The following is a 20346-nucleotide window of genomic DNA, read 5'->3' as shown; positions in this document are numbered from 1 at the left end:
AAAAAGCCACGGATCATACGTACATATATATACTGGCTAGATACAGATTCTATATTTTATAACAATGAAAAGGGAGTAACATCAATGAATGTAAAATAATAAAAGTATAATATTGGTTGTAAGCGCAGCATACTCATTTTAAGCTTCATGCAAATACAATAAAATAAATATTCTGGCAAAAAAAAATATCAAAAAACTGATATAAACAGCAACTTTTATGGGAGTGTGTGCTTACCAAAGTTGCGATTTTTTTAATTAATAAAATAATGACTTGATGAAGAGTTTTACTTTTACCACCAAAAAAAAAAAAGACTTGAGGAGGCACGGAATTTTTCTCGTTTCAATTTCTTGATTCTTCCTGTAATCCTGTCAAAAGGACAAAAGCATAAATAAGAATGTATAATTCACGAGTAATAAAAAGACAAGGCAAAATTGTCATTTAACACTATTTTGTCACTCATGATTTGAGGGAAATATTGTAATTTTAAAGGTTGAACTCCAATAACCCAGTGAAGATTGTAATTAATGGCGATCCTAATATTGGTGCAAATAATTTAAAAATTCAAGAAGCTAGTCATTGTAATTTGTGGGGGTCTGAGACAGTGAAAGAGAATTCAGGTTTTTTAAATAAAAAAAAAAAGAAAAAAGCAAAACGGGGGAAAAGTGTGACCAGTGAACTGTGAGAGCGAAGAGGATGTGAAATGGACCATATAGCTGGCAAATGGCTGTCTAGGTGAGACTGGGATTTGAAGTTTGCTTGGGTCTCGAGGGTTCTGGTATCTTCCTTACTCCTTTCTTTCGAATTTCAAATTTATTTCTTTCATCCTCTGTCCCTCTTTCTGCCTTCGTGCCTGCCATTCGCGTTACTCAGAATCTCACCTTTCAAGTTTCCATTCCCAGATCTGCTACTCCTAGGGTTTTCTCCACATACATGGAGTCTGTGTGATCTTCTGAATGAGCTCAAAAGGAGCATCGGGCAAAGCGGAAGAATAGCTAAGAGTCAACAAAGAGACATTGTTGGTTGCATTTTGCCTGAAGTAAGAGATCGGCTGCTTCTTTGCTGGAGATGAGTGCGTCCAGGTTCATCAAGTGCGTTACTGTTGGCGACGGTGCTGTCGGCAAGACCTGCTTGTTGATTTCGTACACCAGCAATACGTTTCCCACGGTTATATTCTACTTCTCAACTTCCGGGACTTTTCCGTCGTCATTGTTTGAATAGCAGTGGTCTAATCCATGTACATGATAATCGATTGCTCCTTGCACATGTATTTTAGTTTCTTGTTGGAAGCGTGTGCTTTTCATCAACATGGCAGATGAAATGTATTTTTATCATGCATGTTTCTTATGTTTCCCTGTCATAATTTCTCAAAGCTATAGAGGTGTGGCCATGAAATTCTCGCTGTCGTACTTATCAGTTTGAGGAATGCCAAGTAGTCGTTGACTTAGATTGAAATTCACCAAAGAAGGGCCATAATTATTGTGGTAATTTTATCTGTACGACCAAATGCGTCAATATCATTTTGCTTTATCCAGTGATTTTCTCATGACAGGTCACTTTTCTCTTTTAAATTCTAACCCTCATGAAATCTTTACTCTTCTGGCTAAAATGCTATATATGATTTGATTAGGAGCATGTATTTGCGTTATCTGTTTGTAGATTCTGTTCTGTAGAAAGATAAGAAGAGAGCTATGACTTCCTCCATAGAGACTGTATTGTAGATAAACTTTAGACAACACAAACAAATAGAAGACATTAGACTTTTGGAAACCTATTATATAGCTCGTGCGGCTTCCCTATTATACAAGGATGGCCTTCTACTACCAGACTAAGAAGAAAACAAAGTCAACCTTAGTTGAAAGGCTTTGTGGTGTTGCTAAGGCTATGTTTGTGGGCAACTCAGACCCCCTAAATCCATTTTCATTGCCCCATGAAGTGTTCACTCAGACACATATTAAGCTTTGAAATGTTTTGTGTATCTTAGATTATAATTAATGCAGAGTTCTTCCATTTTTTTAATGATATAAATGCTTCTGAAATGTAGAAGATGAGAGCTGATGTTTGTGCTTAGTATTTCAAGCTTTATTCTTCTATCCTTTTCATCTGTTCTAATTTTGTTTTGAACACATTATAGCTCTATATTGTTAACCGTAACATTTTTTGTTCATGAATATCAGGACTATGTGCCAACTGTTTTTGACAATTTCAGCGCTAATGTTGTTGTTGATGGAAGCACAGTAAATCTTGGGTTATGGGATACTGCCGGTAACACTGCAACTATTACTTTCACTGTATAGAATTATATTTCTTTTTCAGTTTCTTGTTTGTTTCTGGTCATTTAACTTGAAGTTTGACAGGTCAGGAGGATTATAATAGATTAAGACCCCTGAGCTATCGAGGAGCAGATGTCTTTATACTTGCCTTTTCCCTTATAAGCAAGGCTAGTTATGAAAATATTGCAAAGAAGGTTATTTCCTTGAATTGAAAAAAAATAAAAATACTTAGACATCATGTATATGAATTTCTGCTTTTCAAATTTTAAATTAACTGAATGATGGTTGACTTATTGCTGTTTTTTTATTTTTCATTTCAGTGGATCCCTGAACTGAGGCATTATGCCCCTGGTGTTCCAATAATTTTAGTTGGAACGAAGTTAGGTAATTATTTTGACTATGAAGCCAAAAGGTTCCTCTTTTGACTCCAATCCTTCAATATATTAGCTTACTGTAATTGATTCTTAACTAACATGCCTGATGCAAGTGCTGTAAAATCTGCTTTTTCAGCTAGCTATTTACTTTAGGCTGCAAAATCAGCAAGTATAGATAATGATGTTAATAGTTACCTTTCTGGCCCAACAGGTTCTCTTGAATCATGACACTAATTAAGTACGCATTTAGTCCTGATTTTGATTTCTAACGAATAAAAAATAAAGAATGTTAAAAAGACTCTTGTTTTCTTTATTTTTATGCTAACTGGAAATATGCAGTGATTGATGTTTTGGACGACCCTAGATTTCCCTGATGGGAACTCGGCTACTTCATTCTATATAGAGCGGTGATTTCCTTTAGTTGAGTAGAATGTAGTTACAGCAGGAATGAAATTCGGAAGGAAAGAGCAAAACTCAGTGCTTGGATGGGTTAGAACATCCTAGAATTCCCAAAATTTTTCTTATCTTCCCCATCTGCCCTCACCTACTTTTGATTCCCATTTTCTTGATGAACTCTATCTAGAACCTGCTAATAGATCATCTCCATTTTCCTGAAGCTCTTTTCTATCTGCAAAAGCAATTTTTGTTGTTTCGGGGATATAAAATCGCTAATGTCAGATGAAATTATTTTGGAAGTTGAGCCCTGCACCCTGACAGGGAAACTGCTTCCAGCCAAATAGTCATTGAGCTGGATATTTGACTTCTAACCAAAATTTGTAGGGTGATGTAAAAGATTGATATTGGTCAATTTGTTCTGCAGATCTTCGGGAGGATAAACAGTTTTTTATGGACCACCCTGGCGCTGTGCCTATAACTACAGCGCAAGTAAGACCTACCGTCTTTGACTTTTACCCTTTCACTGGGCAGGGGCAAGTGAGTTGCTGATTGTTGGTTTATGGACACATTAATGCTTGTTACTCTCTGAAGGGGGGAAGCTGATATACTCTTTAACTTTCTTTACCCTTTTTACGTGGAGATTCGTTGCTAATTACTAGTTTATTTTGAAATTAATGTTTATTTTTTAATGTCTGAAGGGAGAAGAACTGAGAAAGCTGATAGGGGCTCCTGCCTACATCGAGTGTAGTTCAAAAACACAGCAGGTTCGTGGTTTCCTTACTTGCATGACATTTTAGCTATGATGGACCTTTTTATGGGTTCCTTTCTCCTGTGATTACAGAATGTGAAAGCCGTGTTTGACGCGGCCATCAAAGTGGTCCTTCAACCACCAAAGCAAAAGAAAAGGAAGAGGAAGGCTCAGAAATCCTGTTCAATATTGTGATTAATCGGGAGGGCAGGAAGCTTTGTATAGTTCGGACTGATATTCTAGGCTATACGTCCAATCTGTCGATCACCGATTTTAATAGTCTGTAACTAGCATCAACTTCACCTGGTAACATTGCATTTGAGTTTGCTTTATGTCTGCTACATGTAAGGAGCTTCCCTACGAGGAGAATCGATTCATGACGCGAGTGGAGTAATTAATAGCCTGTATTTTCAATTCAAGTCATACCCGATGTTTCGGTCAATTTTAGTTGCTCGTTTGCCAATTGCTCCAATTCTCTATCCTGATTGAAATTCGTACAGGAGAAAAAAAGGTTTTTTAAGAAAAATTGGGGAAGGGTGGGGCAACACGCTCAGCTATTTCTCCCGCGGTAAAACGCATCTTCCCCGGCGCTAATTATAACCAACGATGCTTTACCATCGACAAAACAATAAACAAACAATGCTACGGAAGATAATCCGGTCACACTGCCATAATCACCTTGATTGCAAAGTTATACATCAATTTTTTTTAACATCTAATTCTAGCCCTTCATGGCATATTGACCTACTTGGTTTTCCTTATATCAATATCTGCAAGATTTGGTGGTGACGTTACTAAATATATATACAGACTATCAGCGACTCAACCTCAGTGCTTTTTCTCGATTGAAAATTAATTGCAGCACTTGTAGTTGAAAACTTTCTGCAACGTAGCTCCCTGTAAGGGATTGTCATTTAACAACTCGAAAGAAGCCGCGAAAGAATCAAAAAATCAAAACGGTACGGTGTATGGCAATCCATAGATATCAGCTTCGGGTAAATATTGAGCACGAGGCCAGAGAGATAAACTAGAACACCCCAAGGCATCGTTCAAAGATTTCGCTTTGTCTGTTGCCTGCGTTTGCTCTTGCCGTTCTGATGTTGACAGCCAATCCTGATCCTCTAACTCGAATCCCTCGAGTTGGAGCGCACAAGAGTTCCAATTCTGAAACAACGAATTATAAAGGGATGCCATCCTCCCACGTTTGCTATCAATCGAATTGGTGGTTGGATCCTCCACTCGAGCACGGATTAAATCTTGGTATCCGTTATGCTCTGATCCGGAGTTTCTCAACCCCTGGTATTGATGGCGTGAATCTTCGGTGTTCGAGTTCGCAATTCCTTTACTTCCAATGGACGCTGCGCGATAATCTTGTGGCAATTCTTCATGTTCTCTGTGTTTTTTCAATGGCAATCTGATTTTAATAGCAGTTCCTGTTTCACAAATAGTCCGTTTGACTATGAGAATTGAGAACATAGATATAAAAACCAAAATCATCTTCGAACCCAGGTTACTCACCATGATCATTACGTGATGGCGAGGAGCTTCTTTTCCTCTTGTTACTGCTTTGAGTACTGTCTGACAAGCAGCAAGGCTCAGTTGAGAAAGGCTGATCATGTTCCTCCGTGATACCACTCCTTTCAATTTGCTCATTATCATCATCACCAACCTTTCGCAAACAGCCACTGCCTTGCTCTGATCTGATTTTCTCCAGCTGGTAGGCTTCCATTTTCTTGAGCTCACACTCTTTCCCATTACTATCACAGTGATGCGTCGCGTTTGCTTCCTTTTCTTTTCTTTCTTTCCTCTCTTTTCTTTTTTCCTTTTTCTTTCTCTTGTCTTTCTTCCGTTGTTCCTTGGCTTCATCCCTCTCTTTCTGGAGCTTTACAGCACCAGAACAAAACTTTCAAATAGAGGATAGGGCAGAGCAAAGAAGCAAATATGCTAGACATGCATCTCAATCTTCCATTTGACCCGAATAAACAAAATTCTAAATAAACAACCATTCTCATCTTTGGCCCGTCAAAAGCAACAGTTCCGGCGTTCACAAAACCAACTGTCTCTCACAAATGAGAGAGACCAATCATGCCACAAAGTAGTAAACATACCCAATGAAGTTTAAGTACCAGAATCAAATTCCTCATAGTGCAACAGGCCAACAAATCAACATAAGATTTATTTCACATCATTTTACATTGAAAACTCAAGAAGACACCCACGCGGCGAAACTAATTTTGTAGGAATCAGGCAGAAAATGGGGAAAGGCAGGCCGCCCCATTATTTCAAACTGTTTACAGATAACATTGGGGAAAACCTGGCCAAAAAAAAAAAAAAATTGGGGAGAACGGATTCCTTAATTGTTGCTTTAAATCTGAGACTTCAATTTGAATGTGAAATAAGTTCATAAACAAGATAAAAAGGCTTTCCAAACAGAGAAAATAGTTTTCAAAAACGAAACCCCAAGGTGTTCAGTTTAGAAAACTGGAACGCCGACTAGAACTCTTCGTCATATGTATTAAACTCATTTTTAGTTTTAAACCTACATAAGTTCGTATTTAAATCAAGCTTGTTCTCTGATGTAAGCTTCCCGGATGGACCATGGTCCAATTATGGTTAGTATGACACTAGAACACAGAAAACCTAATTCATCACATACTAGTTATCGGGTCGAGGAAGCAACAGAAGTCCCATGTATACCCACATATTTTAACACATGCAGTTGAGCAAAACCCAAAAACGAAACTGCTCAACAAACCTTAATCGATTTGATCAAATCCTCGCTACATGACCCATTCCTCATATACCCCGGACGCGGGAAAGGGAAGCACCTAGACATCTTCGATTATCAGAAGAATCGTATTGTATACTTGGAATCGCAAAGTCAATCGACAGTGAAAGAAAAGCCGAACAAATTGTGTTTCAGAAAGAGTGTATGGCGCGATCTCAAGAAACCCTAGTTCCTGGGCCTCGTCGGCGTCTCTAAGCTTCGGAAGAAACCCTCAGATCTAAAAATTTCGAAGCAACGAAAATGCAGGAGCCAGGTCTATATTTATAGCCAGATGAACGGACTTCAAATCTGACGCGGTTGTGAGATACCCGTATTACCCTCCCATGCTGCGCTTAATTACTTCAGTGTATTATTTTGGGGCTTTTTTGTGACCTTGTTTTTGGGCCTCTTTGATCACACAGCCCTGAGCCCTAATTGTCACCTGTGTTGGTTTTACACTTTTGCGGGTGTAAAAAAGTAACTAAATCTAATTTTTTTCCACTAAAAATTAACTATATGTCCAAAAGTTATTTAGAAATCAAAAGTAACTTTTATAAACAATCGAGTGAACTTTTAATAAATAAATTGATGCAGGTGAAAGTAGAAGAAATTACTAAGATGGTTTTTGAATTTTAGAAGTTACCAGCACTTATAACCAAGCATGTCCTAAAATGCTAATGCCATTGGTCGTACATGATCATAAAATAACATTATTTTAAATATAACTATTTAAATTCATGTTTAAATACTTTAAATATGTAATTATATATATATATAATTCTAATTTAAATCACTGTAAGAGAATTATGCAAGCAAGCAAAAGAGACAAGGATGAGATGCAAGATAAGATAATATAACTATATCATCAGGATTATTTTAGATGTTTAAACTTTTTATACTAGATATTTAAAATTATTTTATTAAGATTATTTTAATAATAATATTTAAAATATCCATAGGGTTAATTGAGATTTAATTAGGTATTTTTATTATTATATTTTATAAGATTATCTGTCATTAAAAATTTCACCAAAATGTATTTATTTTCATTAATATATATATAGATATATCATGAAATTAATAAAATAATCTATCTATTAAAAAAATATAAGACATTTTTTAAAAAATTAAATGTTTAAAATACAAAACATTTTTAATATTTTAAAGTATGATCATTGTGTTTTTTTTAAAGTGTTCATAATAAATAAATTATTTTATATTTACTTTAAAGTAAAATACTCTATTAAATATAGATAAATATAAAAATCTTGAGTTATTTTGAAGACAATTAATTATTTTATTAAGGTGAGATTCGATTAAAAATGTTTTATATTTTTTAGTGACGTATGTAAATTATATGATTATGATTATTTTAGGGTTTAAATTATTATTATTTTAATATTGTTAATCCTTGTCAAATTTGATTGATAGATTGAATGAAGATTTGCACATTTTTGGATCTCTTATTTATTTTCTATCCTTCTCCCTCTTTTATGTTAAAAGAATTAGTTAATCTCACACTCGATACAATTAATTATTTTTAAATCTATTAATGAGTAATTTAAAAGTAATTAATTTTATTGAGTGAGATTTTATATGTAACTTCTTCTTCTTCTTCTTATCTTTTTCTCCTCCCTTCACATCAATTTGAATGATTAAATTTTTGTATGACCATTCAATATCTAAAACCGATAGCCCTGTCTAATCAAATTTTGAGCACTATATGCCTCAAAAGAGATGGCTCTCATAAACATATTTTTTTCATTCTCATCCTCCTAAAGAATCGAACTCAAAAGGTGAGGATTAAAGGAATTTAGACCTTTTTTATCTTCTAAGGGAACATGCTTGGATCATTAATTAATGCCAGGGCTGCTATATTTAAAAAAAAAAAAAATTAAGCCCGAGAACCCTATTTGACCTCAACAAAAAACCCATATACCAGGTTATATCCAGAAAACCCTGCTTAAAAAGTAATAGTAGTAATAATAACAAGTTTACCAAACAACGCGGTAGCGAGGCCAATCTTGCGCAATATTCTCATTTCGGAATCGCGGGCTTGATCAGTGTCTGTACCGGTGCTCCAGAGCTCCGAACAAAGCCGAACTCCCTTTCCCCGTCCGTCGTCGAAGAACTTTGAAATCATCATCATGCAACACGGAGACTATAGCTCATCTCCTTATTATCAATTCCCTCAGACGCAGAACCCAATTCCCAATCCTAATCCCAACCCTAACCCTATCCCTCCCGATTCAGTGCCGAACCAGTACGCCTCCGCGCCCCCTTTCATCTCTGATTACTCGCCTTACGCCTCTACTTATCCTCCATACCCTCAAAATCCCGATCCCATGTCAGTTCCTCCCACTGCTCCTTCGTACCCTCCAACCTCCAACCCTAATTTGAACTCTTTAAGTTCTCCTCCTCAGCCCTCCTCTTTTCCTCCGTTTGAGTCCCATGTCCCGTATCAACCACCTCCACAACAACAATGTCAATATCCCCCGTATGATCAACATCAAACGACTCCAGGTTATGCCCCTTCCTCATCTGCAATCCCTCCCAACACCGCCCCGAATTCTTTAACCTCGTCTTTCTATCCGGCTTCGTACACTCATCCTGGATCATCGATTCCCCCGACATACGAAAGTCTGTATGAGAATTCCGTGAAATTTGATTATGGCGGTGCTTATGTCGATGACAAATATGGAAGTTTTAATCGGAGCCGGTCTGATTTGGGGTCTGATTTGTATGGAAAGCGACCGGATACGAGGCATGATACTGTTCGTGAGGATATTTATGGAGATGGTGTGTATGCCTATAGAGGGGTGGAAACGGAACCATATGGAGCGCGGGGTACGGCTTCTAAGTCTTCAACATGGTCCGGTTTTGATGATTATGGAAGGTCAATTAGTTTTCCCTCTGCGAAGGAACCCTCTTTTTCAAACAAGGTTGTGAAAGCTGTGCCGAAGGCTGATCCCCAAGAGGATGTTAAAAGCGGAGTGCAAAAATTTCGGGTCAAGCTATTGGCAGAAAGTGGTGGTCAGAGCACTATGGATGTGCTCTGTCAGGTACGAAGCTAAGAGCTTTTAGTTCCGTCGGAGTTCAGTCTTGATACTCCAAATTACTGATTTGGTCTATTTTATCCTTTTAGATTGCTTTGGATGGAATTCGTATGCTGGATCCAAGTACCAGCCGGACATTGAGAATTTATCCTCTCGAGAACATCGCGAGATGTGAAGTGAGCATATTGTTCTGCATGAAAATTTGACTAAATGTTCTTTGTTTACTCAATTTAACTTTCTTTTAATCTTATAATGCAGAAATTCGATTCGACCACCCTTGCATTTTGGTCCAAGAGTCCAGTTGACATTGAGCCAAGACGAATCAGACTGCAATCCAATAGCTACACCACCAACACTCTGTTGGATACAGTTACGGCTGCAACCATACAGGTAGAGTTCAGAATGCCTCCATTTTTAATACATCAAGAAACTCATTTAGAAATACTCTGGCTTTGTTTTACTTCAGAGGGTTTGAACCAGTGGTTGAGGGATAGATTTTTAATTTTTTTTTTCTTGGGTGAGAACATGTCATAATGTTTATTACTTTTTAAAAAAGTAGCCATAACTATTATAATTTGATATAATTATTCTAAAACAAACTTTTAAATTCAATATTGGAGAGTCTCAGAAGCAAGGCAAATGTAAATGCCCTGGATTCCTTTTCTTCTGCCCCAACATCGAAAACTGACAAGTACCGTTTTTCTCTTAGTGTGCTTAGTCATTGCTGAATATTTGTTATACGTGGATGCTTTTTGTTGAATTTTCTGTTCTTATCTGCATCGACTCTGCTAATTTTTTTTTTCTCTTTCTCTCAGGATCTATTCTTTGTTAAATGTCCAAGTCATTGATGCAAATGCCATTGCGTTCTTTTTATCTCTTCTACCTATTATTTTCCTGTCCTGTATTCATCCTCTGTGGCCCATATGTATTTGTAAATTTTTCGGAAATTTTATTTTGGTAGCTTTGTCTTTTTACATTTAAAGTTCTGTACTTGGACCGTTGAATTAAATAGTCACGTGCAAGGTTTAATATCATTTGTTTGAATATATTCTATAATGTGTCTTTTGGAATGATATTTAAACTTTCACTTCTATTATATTATTCTTGGCCAGCTTCTTATCTTTTCATTACCAGGTCTTAGTTAAACGACTTCTGTTTCACGTTCAGTGGGGCATTTTTTGATTTGTTTCTTATGTGGTTGTCCTAAATTGTTTTGTAGTGGCAGGCATTGTTTGATGATTGATATAGATAATAACTTCCTGTAGTTTAATGTAGTTCAAGGAAATGGGTGGAAGTAGGAGGCCTGCTGAATCATTGAAAACTAATGAACAACCTATAGAAAAGAAGAAAGGCATTGTTGATTGGATGAATCTGGTTAAACCTGCGAATGAGGAGAAAGATCATTGGGTAAGAACAGATGCATTTTAAATTTCATTAAGCTTGTTATTATAAAACCATTATGAATCTTTTCTTTTCCTGGTGGCTCATATTACTTGATCCAAAAGAAAATGAGTTGGTCAACCATATGGACGTTAGATCAAAGTTATTTGTTTTGTCTTGGGTGGAAATTACTTATCATGCATTTTCTTTATTTAGGTCCCGGATGAAGCAGTTTCAAAATGCACAGCATGTGGGACTGATTTTGGGGCTTTTGTTCGTAAGGTTGATCCTTCCTCTCCTTTCTGAAGTGAAGTTTTGTTTCTTGTGCTTAATTGCTAATGTTGTAACTGTTCACGCTTATAACAGCATCACTGTAGGAACTGTGGTGATATTTTCTGTGACAAATGCACACATGGCAGAATTCCTCTAACTGCTGATGAGAATGCTCAGCCAGTACGAGTTTGTGACCGATGCATGGTATGTGTAACTTTGTTGATGTTTCCCTGTTCATTAGTTAGATTATGGAATTGGACGTATTATGTTTGAATATGCATAAGATTTTGTTGGACCAGTATTAGCTTATCTTTTCTTCTTTACTCAGTTAATCTATGTAAACCCTGCACCGGTTGTATGTCATGCAATAAAAACCTTCCCTTTGTTAATAATAAATGTAACAACAGCCACTGATTATTAAGACTTTCCAGAGCATTCTTCCTTTCTTTCACATCTCTATAATTGTTGGGGTTCTAAAATGTTATGCAATCTGAATATGCATGCCTGTAGTGGAAATTTTTGGTAGCTAATCTTTTTAGCTGCTTGGTTTGCCTCTCTTGTAAAGTAAAATAATGTGAGGAAATATAGATGCTAGATAAAAGCTTAGGTTTATTCTGATGGAAGGAAATACATATATAGAGGAGACGCAAACCCTAGAACAGATAGGATCTGACTGAGATACTAAAAACAGAAAGAATCAGCAAAATAAACCCGTAAAAATCAGGGACAGATGTGATACATTAAAACACAGTAAGTGATAAATATTAAATGGCAATTAGGGCATAGGGCCCACTGGGCTTTGTTTGGCGCCAACACTTCCCCTCAAGCTGGTGAATAGATATCAATCATTCCCAACTTCTAGAGTCTTCAAATAATGCTCTAACCAATGGCTTGGTGAATACATTCGCAACTTGTGGTTGTGCTGGTATATGAGCTAAATCAATAATTCCAATGTCTATCTTCTCTTTAATGAAGTGCTTGTCTATTTCAACATGCTTCGTTCTTTCATGATGTATAGGGTTTTCAACCATAGCTATAGTAGACTTGCTATCACACCTAATCTTAATAGGTGAATCTGTTGTAAGTTTTAGTTCTTTTAACGTTCTTTGTAGCCACATTCCTTCGCACACTGCATGAGCCAAGGCCCTTAGTTTTGAGTCTGCATTACTTCTGGAAACAACAGATTGCTTTTTGCTCCTCCATGTCGCCAGATTTCCCCACACAAAAGTGCAATACCTAGAAGTGGACCTCCTATCAGGACGTGAGCCTCCATGGTGAGCATTTGTATAAATTTTGATTCCTCTAGAATCACGTTTAGCAAAGAAAATTCCTCTACCGGGAGTCATCTTAAGGTACTTGAAAATTCTGTAAACAGCCTGCATATGCTTCTCTCTTGGATCGTTGGTAAACCTACTTACCATCCCAACAGCAAAGCTAATATTGGGTCGAGTGTGGGATACGTTGATAAGTTTAGTCTTTTGTATCTTTTAGTATCAACAGGAAGTACATCTTCCTTATTATCTGAGGTTGATTCTTCTTCATCCTCCTCTTCTTTAATATATAATCTACATGAAGATTCTATAAGTGTTTTTGCTGGTCTTGCACCTAGCATCCCTGTTTCTTTTAACAGATCAAGAGTATACTTCCTTTGTGACACCACAATCCCTTGGTTAGATCTAGCTACCTCCATTCCAAGAAAGTATCTTAGACGTCCCAAGTCTTTTACTTCAAATTCTTTTTCCAATGACTTCTTCAATCTCTGTATTTCAACTAAATCATCACCAGTTAGTACTGTATCATCAACATAAATGATAAGCATTGCCATTGTTCCTTTTGAGTGTCTCACAAACATTGTATGATCCGTTTGACACTGAGCATATCCCAAGTTTTTAACAGCTTTGGTGAATCTTTCAAGCCAAGCTCTAGGTGATTGCTTGAGTCCATATAAAGATTTATATAGTTTGCACACCATACCTGGCTTTCTTTGTTCTGATAATCCCTCAGGAATCTCCATGTACACCTCCTCTGTCAAGTCTCCATTGAGAAAAGCATTTTTAACATCCAGTTGATATAAAGGCCAATCACAGTTGGCGGCCAAGGATAATAACACCCAAATGGTATTCAACTTTGCAACAGGAGCAAATGTTTCTTAGTAATCAATACCATATGTTTCTTGGTAATCAATACCATAAGTCTATGAGTACCCTCTTGCAACAAGTTGGGCTTTGTATTTATTGAGAGTTCCATCCGAATTATACTTTTGTAAAAAACCATCTATACCCCACACTTTTCTTTCCTAGAGGCAGCTTAGTAATTTCCCAAGTATGGTTTTTTTATCAATGCAGTTAATTCATCATGAATGGCTTCCCTCCAATTTTGATTAGAAATTGCTTCTTGATAATTAGAGGGTAATCTTTCTTCTGATAACTTTGCCACAAAACTTTCCATACAAGGTGAGAGTTTGTCATAGGAGACAAAATTACTAATAGGGTGCATAGTACATTTCTTACCCCTTTCCTCAAAGCAATAGGCCACCCACGATCATCAGAAGCTGAAGTTGGAGTTGAATCCTGGACCTGCTGAGAGCTAGGGGGGTGATTAGGATCATCAATGGTCTCTGGAAGAACAGCAGCCTCAGCCTCTTCAGATTCTGTGCTGTCAGTCACAACATGATCAAATGTATTAGATTCAGTGTTGTTTGGCTCGGGATCAGATCTATCAAGGTCCACAATTGGTTCTTGGATGGTTTGAGAGGAGTCTTGGGTGGTTCGAGAAGGTTGTGGTTCAAGGATAGGATCATTGGCAGGAAGAGTTGGTGACAAAGTCAAAGGTTTGTTAGAGAAACTTGGTTGTGCAGGCTCCCATTCATAGTCACTCTCCCCCTGAATGGGAGGATGAGGGTAATATGGCTGAGTTTCAACAAAAGTGATAGTCATGGTGACAAAATTTTTTAAGAGGTGGAAAATAACATTGATAACCCTTTTGGGTAGATGAGTATCCTAAGAAGATACATTTCAAGGCTTTGGGATCAAATTTCCTACCATTATCATTATGTACATGAGCAAGACAGCCAAAAACACGTTCTTGGAGATAGTGATTTAGTTGTGTGGTTGGAAAGGTTTTTGTAAGATCCTGAAGAGGTGTATAGAAGTCAAGGGTCCTTGAAGGTAATCTATTGATAGATGAGCAGAAGTAAGAATAGCGTCTCCCCAATAATGTTTTGGAACACTATGGGTAAACATAGGAGCCCTAGCAACTTCTAAGAGGTGTCAGTTCTTTCTTTTAGCAGTGTCATTTTGTTGTGGTGTATGGATGCAACTAATTTGATGAATGATGCCATTTTGGTGCAGGTATGTTTGCATGGCTGAGCATGTATACTTTCTTCCATTATCACTACAGAGAACTTTAATGGTAGTTTGAAAGTGAGTTTTGATCATGGCATGAAAGTTGATGAAAATGTGGAAAAGGTCAAATTTTTCTCTCATAAGGAAAGCCCATGAGAGTCGAGTGTGATCGTCTATAAAAATGACAAACCACTTGGCATTAATTAAAGAGGGCATGTGAGAATGTCCCTAAATGTCACTGTGCAGAAGAGAAAAAGGTTCATATGGTACATGTGGATGGGATTTGTAGGTGCTTTTGGTGTGCTTCAAAAGTTGGCAAATATCATAATGCAAAGGAAATATATTTTTATCCATAGAATTGGGAAACAATTTGGGCATGTAATGAAAATTTGGGTGGCCTAACCTATAGTGGCACAGCACACTTCATTATTTGCAGATTGATCTTGTGACTTTGATTCAGCAGCAAGAATAGTTGAGAAGCCACGTTCAACTTGCTGTATAGCCAAACAATAGAGCCCCTCTATCATCTCAGCAGTGTCAATCATCTTCCCCAACTCCAAGTCCTGGAAAGTACACAATTTAGGGAGAAAGTTAACACCACAAGATTGATGCAAAGTCACGTTGCTCACAGAAAGAAGACTGCACTTCAATTCTGGAGCATAGAAAACATTTTCAAGTTTTAATCCATTGAATAGATAGGCTGTACCAATTCCCTGAGCTCTAAGGGATTTTCCATTTGCAAATTTAATAAACATAATAACTTTACATGGTTGTAAATTCTGAAGCAAACCAGGGTTACCCGTCATATGATCAATGGCCGCTGAATCAACAATCTGCGTTTCTTTGTGATGAACCTCAGAATTTAAGGCAAGAATTGCATTACCTGTGTAGGCAATATTGCTAGTAGGTATATGCTTTTCATGCGAATCATGTTTGTCTAACATCTTCCATAAGAGGTCAACTTCCTCCTTACTTAGCGTGTCATAATCAGATTTGTCCTTTGTAGTGGCGGCAAAGGCTTTATTTTCTGACTTTCCTCTCCCTTTCTGATTAGGTGGCTTACCATGAATTTTCCAGCATACATCCTTGGTATGGCCTGCTTTTTGACAGTGATCACACCATTTGTTGCTTTTATTTCCCTTGCCATCACCATTCTGAGTTCCCTTGGATACAAGGGCATTTGAAGTAAGATCTTCAGCATTAGGTTGCTTATTTGCGATCAGTTTCTTTCTGCTTTCTTCATGTTTTATAGTAAAGAAAACCTCTCTTAGTGATGGTAGAGGTTCAAGGCTCATGATCTGCCCACAAACATCATCAAAGGCGTCATCCAGCCCCAATAAAAATTTATTTATTCTCTGCTCCTCCTTAATCTTGACGTATCGGGCAGCATCTTGAGGACACGACCACTCTATGTGTATTGTAGGTGTCTGATCGCTGCCAATACATAACAAGATTAGTATAATATTGTGTAACAGATGAAGTACCTTTCCTTAAATCATGAAGAGCTCCTTCAATTCCCAAAATTGCAGCTCTGTTTTTAACAGAGGCAAACATATCCTTGGCAGCCTCCCATACTTCACGGGCTGAGCCAAACGAAGCAAAACTAGCATTGATTTCTTGGGTCATTGAATTCACTAGCCATGCTTGAACAAGTGAGTCGTCAGCCTCCCAAGTGGAAAACTTACTATCGGTTAAATCAGGTCTTGGAGTTGCTCTAGTAAGGTTCTTGAACTTTCCTTTGTCCGTCACATGTAGGCACATGCCTGCATCCCATTGAATACAGTTCTGACCATTTAATCTATATGAATGGTGATTGCAACAGCATCATTTGGTGCTTGGTGGCTTGTGAGGTAGATGGGAATTTTTGTTCCTAGTTGATTCATCGCTATCACCATGGCCTTCGTTGTGCAGCCCAAATCCGAATTGGATCATAGCTGCTCTGATACCATGAGGAAATATAGATGCTAGATAAAAGCTTATGTTTATTCTGATGGAAGGAAATACATATATAGAGGAGACACAAACCCTAGAACAGATAGGATCTGGCCAAGATACTAAAAACAGAAAGAATCAGCAAAATAAACTCCTAAAAATGAGGGACAGATGCGATACATTAAAATACAGTAAATGATAAATATTAAATAGAAATTAGGGCACAAAGCCCGCTAGGCTTTGTTCAGCGCCAACAGTCTTTTATTTTCTGTTGGATAATTTCGCTCGTTGATTTTAAAATGTCTATGTTCTACTGAATCCGTGTAGTATTGTATTATTTATATTTTGAAGGCTTGTGTTATGTGTTGTGTGCATTGTAAAGATTGATATCCTTACTAAGTCCTTTTGCTGTATAGGCAGAAGTGACACAGAGGCTCAGTAATGCTAAAGAGGCTGCAAACAAGCCTGTATTGCAAAGTCATGAGGATCTTGCAAGAAAACTCCAGGTAAAAAGTTAGGAAGTAGCTCTTGGCTTGTGTTGTTTTCCTGTGGATGAATTTAATTACTTGGTTAAGCGTACATTCATGTGTAAGCATTCATTAATGATGTTTGTTTTGGCAGGAGGAGCTGGAGAGGAATCGGAGGACATCAGGTATAGTGTAATCTGAGTTAAGTGTTTTAGGAGTCAGGTTTGTGAATTGTAGAGATTCGCTAGCCTGACCAGGTTTCGAAGGGATCATGAGAATTACTTTAGCTGGATCATTTAACTGTCTTAATTCGCAGGTTCCAAGTCTGATGGATCGGGAAGACGGATGAAGGAAGTTGAATGCCCTACTTGCACAGTCCATCTGCAGGTTTGAAAATTTGTTGACTGAGTTCTTTTACTCTTGTTCTCCATCCCCGCAACATTTCAAACTCTCAATGTCCTCATTTTCTCCCTCTGGGCCTCTGTCATATTACTCTTTCAGGTCCAAGTACCTAGCTCAGGTTCAGAGACCATTGAGTGTGGGGTTTGCCAGCACCCATTTCTTGTGAGCGTTTGAGTTCGGATGAATTTGGTACATAAGGTGTCTATACGGGTCAACATTTTTATCGAGTTATTTTACTGATTGATTTCTTGCGCAATAACCATTGGTGGTTGGAATTGTTGTTTGAGCATTAATTTCTTCGGCTTGTTTCGCGGACTACGTTGGGTTGTGTTTTTCTTTCTCTTCTTTTAGCTTGGTATGCACAAATGTTCTCATCTTTACTGCTGAAAATTGCCCTTCCTTGCTTTGTTTTATGGACGCTAGACATTCATGTACAGCCATATTCAAAATCTTAATATAACTTAACTCTTTTGAAACGATATGGATGTTGTGTAGATGTGATTTGGCTTCGTGGTATGGGAAGGTCAAACGGATCTGCTATGGAGAGTAAATTCCTATAATCGTTGCTGTAAAGTGAGTGTGAATATTAAGGCTTGCTCAATTCCTTCTTTGTCAGTGTTTAGAATTTGTTCTTAATCTCTTAATTTGTCGGGTCATCGTGCCCCTTCTATCTTTCTCAGTTCCCCCGCTTCTCATATGTTTTGATTATTAAACAAATCAAATATGCTTTGATTACACAATTGGTAAGATCCAAACTGAGGTTTGGGTGGTCTAAACCTTGGTTTGGGTCTTAAAGTTTATGGGAAAGTCTACATGATGTTTGAATAAAAAAAATGGTGAAAAATTATTTTTGGTCTAGAAGCTCATTGACATGAAAGTTGAGCCGAAAACTCGAGCTTTCAACTTCAGTGATAGGTAAAATTGATTTTGAAAAGAAGAAGAAGAAGAAGAATATCCAAATATAAACTATATTATAATCACTGATTTTTATTTTAATTTCAGTTTACTAGCCTTAATATATTCTAATTTCAGTTTTACAACTTTCCATCCAAAATACACCTGTAATAAATAAATTTAGAATGAGTCTTGATCTTGATATATTTTAGCATCTAACCAATTATTGTTCTGCCCACACTCTTAACATTCTGCCCATGGTTTCATCCCTTCCATATTGTGAAGTAAACTTTACCTTGTAAATAATTTTTATTTTAATTAAAAATTTTAATATCCTATTTAACGGAATGGAATCCTATCTACATACATTACACGCACACGGAGCACACACAATTTTACATACGAATTTTTTCTCCTTTCGATCGCATGAGAGTTTGATTCTTTGATCTCTTGCATCAAGAAGTAAGATGGTAAGAATGTATTTTAATTTAATTAATTAAGGAGAATAGATTGGACGATTTCGCTCTCCTTATGGATGATTCTCAAAAATGGCTTGCTAGTCGCCAGTCCCGACTTAATTGTGGCCCCAGAAAGATCTGTTGACTTGGCGGTCAACTGGTCACGTGGCTTACTGTTTGGTCATAGGCCAGCTCTTAGCTCTGACCCGTTCAATGGATATATTCATGACATTTTGAGAACAGCCAATTCTTGTTCTACCCACGCCCTCCTCTAGGATTTTTAATCCAAAACGGTAATACTGATGACGCTTTTCTTGCACCGTGTAGCGCATTTGAATGGATGATGTCTTACCTTATGAGCATTTTGAATTTTAATTAATTAGCGAGAATTGATTGGTGGAATTTCTTCTCCGGAATCCATATGGATAATGCATGTTGGTCAAAACTGGCTTGCTGAGTCCCATGGTCCCCGGGGAAAACTAGCGAGTAGAATGGAGAAAAATCAAATTAATTTCAAATTAATTTATATTATTAAAATTTAATTTCAAAAATTCAAAAATAAACACACACATACTTATATATTTAGTGGAGAGAAACCAAACCATAGTCTATTGATCTTTTGTTGGCATTCTTTGCGTCCTTTTTGCCTACCCTATGAACATGCTTCCTCCAATCCTCGTTATTACACCATAGTTTTAAAGCCCTATTTGGTTTTAAACATAGGATTAAAGAGTAAAACCTAAAAATGTTCTGAAATTTTTTTTTAGAAGAAACATTTGATATTCTAAACGTTGTTTTGGAGTAATTTTGTCTCAAACCTTTTAAAAATAAAATAATTTTGTCCTGTTGTCAATGTCACAGTTTGTTGATGGTTAGTTTCAACTTTATTGGCCACGTGTCACTCTCTCCATTCTCTCTAACTCAGTTTCTCCATATCCCACTTCTCCTTCTCCTTCTCCTTCTCTCTCCTCTTCCGTCCACTCTCTAACTCACGATCTCTTCCTTCACAAGGCGCCACACCCTGCAACTTGACCGGCATCACCTGCAACCCTCCCTCCGGCGACGTCACTTCTCTCAACCTCCCCAGCGCACAGCTCAAAGGAAGTGAGGACCAGAGAAACGAGAGGCTGTTCCAGATGTGGTTTCACTTCCTCTACAGCATTCCAGATGTGGGTCCATTTGCTCGACAGCGTTCGAGATCCAGTTCGACTTGCTCGACGCTATTCTAGATTTGGTCCATGAGCTCGACACCATTCCAGATATGGTTCATGAATTCAGTGTTCTAGTTAGCGTTCAACTTGATGTGACTTTTTTTTTCTTTTCGTTTTTTTGATTTTCATTGCTGATAATAATTTGTTGTGATTTCTAAGATTGTTGCTGTGATTTTTGAAAGTCTGATAGAAACACTCGGGTGGATTCATATTTGTGTTTGGAAAGTCTGATAGAAACATATAAAATTGTTGCTATGAAAATTTGTTCAAGTTGGATTTTTAAGATTGTTTTTTTTTTTTTCTCTTTCTGGAGATGCAAGCATCTTGTGCATCGATTTTAGGTTTTTTTTTTTCTTCATTCTGGTTCATCTTT

General features: G+C 37.3%; 3 protein-coding genes across 4 annotated transcripts; 2 read left to right on the top strand and 1 right to left on the bottom strand.

Moving 5' to 3' along the window:
• The first annotated feature begins 624 nt into the window (after nt 1-624).
• LOC129317807 (rac-like GTP-binding protein RAC1) lies at nt 625-4231 on the top strand. Of its 2 annotated transcripts, XM_054962195.1 has the most exons (8): nt 625-776; nt 901-1165; nt 2176-2263; nt 2356-2465; nt 2592-2655; nt 3466-3530; nt 3740-3805; nt 3883-4231. In XM_054962195.1, exons 2-8 carry the CDS (start codon nt 1067-1069, stop codon nt 3982-3984), a joined length of 594 nt encoding a protein of 197 aa, XP_054818170.1. In that variant the 5' UTR covers nt 625-776; nt 901-1066; the 3' UTR covers nt 3985-4231. The 2 variants fall into 2 exon arrangements, with proteins under 2 accessions (XP_054818170.1, XP_054818171.1); XM_054962196.1 differs by lacking the exon at nt 625-776 and having other exon boundaries at nt 798-1165.
• A 187-nt stretch (nt 4232-4418) lies between these two features.
• LOC129317806 (uncharacterized) lies at nt 4419-6813 on the bottom strand. Its single transcript, XM_054962194.1, has 3 exons — nt 6545-6813; nt 5308-5671; nt 4419-5222 (listed from the first exon to the last, which is right to left on the bottom strand). The coding sequence occupies exons 1-3, from the start codon at nt 6623-6625 to the stop codon at nt 4741-4743; spliced, it is 927 nt and encodes a 308-aa protein (XP_054818169.1). The 5' UTR covers nt 6626-6813; the 3' UTR covers nt 4419-4740.
• A 1728-nt stretch (nt 6814-8541) lies between these two features.
• On the top strand, nt 8542-17889 carry LOC129318283 (protein FREE1-like). Its single transcript, XM_054963009.1, has 10 exons — nt 8542-9618; nt 9702-9788; nt 9871-10002; nt 10888-11019; nt 11209-11274; nt 11359-11469; nt 16958-17047; nt 17163-17193; nt 17325-17395; nt 17510-17889. Exons 1-10 carry the CDS (start codon nt 8704-8706, stop codon nt 17582-17584), a joined length of 1710 nt encoding a protein of 569 aa, XP_054818984.1. The 5' UTR covers nt 8542-8703; the 3' UTR covers nt 17585-17889.
• The last annotated feature ends 2457 nt before the right edge of the window (nt 17890-20346 follow it).

This window comes from Prosopis cineraria, unplaced genomic scaffold, assembly GCF_029017545.1.
Source record: "Prosopis cineraria cultivar Desert tree isolate PC_DT_omini unplaced genomic scaffold, ASM2901754v1 PC8, whole genome shotgun sequence".
NCBI lineage: Eukaryota > Viridiplantae > Streptophyta > Magnoliopsida > Fabales > Fabaceae > Prosopis > Prosopis cineraria.
Note: the sequence above shows the minus strand (reverse complement) of the source record. Positions and strands in the feature narration are given on the sequence as shown.

Bases quoted from the DNA above. Each gene is read 5' to 3' on its own strand.
- LOC129317807 (XM_054962195.1), top strand. From the start codon at position 1,067: ATGAGTGCGTCCAGGTTCATCAAGTGCGTTACTGTTGGCGACGGTGCT. The intron at 2,656-3,465 runs GTAATTATTTTG...TTTGTTCTGCAG, and splicing joins TTTAGTTGGAACGAAGTTAG to ATCTTCGGGAGGATAAACAG. The intron at 3,531-3,739 runs GTAAGACCTACC...TAATGTCTGAAG, and splicing joins TGCCTATAACTACAGCGCAA to GGAGAAGAACTGAGAAAGCT.
- LOC129317806 (XM_054962194.1), bottom strand. From the start codon at position 6,625: ATGTCTAGGTGCTTCCCTTTCCCGCGTCCGGGGTATATGAGGAATGGG. The intron at 5,672-6,544 runs GTTTGTTGAGCA...GGTGCTGTAAAG, and splicing joins ATTTGATCAAATCGATTAAG to CTCCAGAAAGAGAGGGATGA. The intron at 5,223-5,307 runs GTGAGTAACCTG...TTTGTGAAACAG, and splicing joins GCCATCACGTAATGATCATG to GAACTGCTATTAAAATCAGA.
- LOC129318283 (XM_054963009.1), top strand. From the start codon at position 8,704: ATGCAACACGGAGACTATAGCTCATCTCCTTATTATCAATTCCCTCAG. The intron at 9,789-9,870 runs GTGAGCATATTG...CTTATAATGCAG, and splicing joins AGAACATCGCGAGATGTGAA to AAATTCGATTCGACCACCCT. The intron at 17,194-17,324 runs GTATAGTGTAAT...CTTAATTCGCAG, and splicing joins GAGGAATCGGAGGACATCAG to GTTCCAAGTCTGATGGATCG.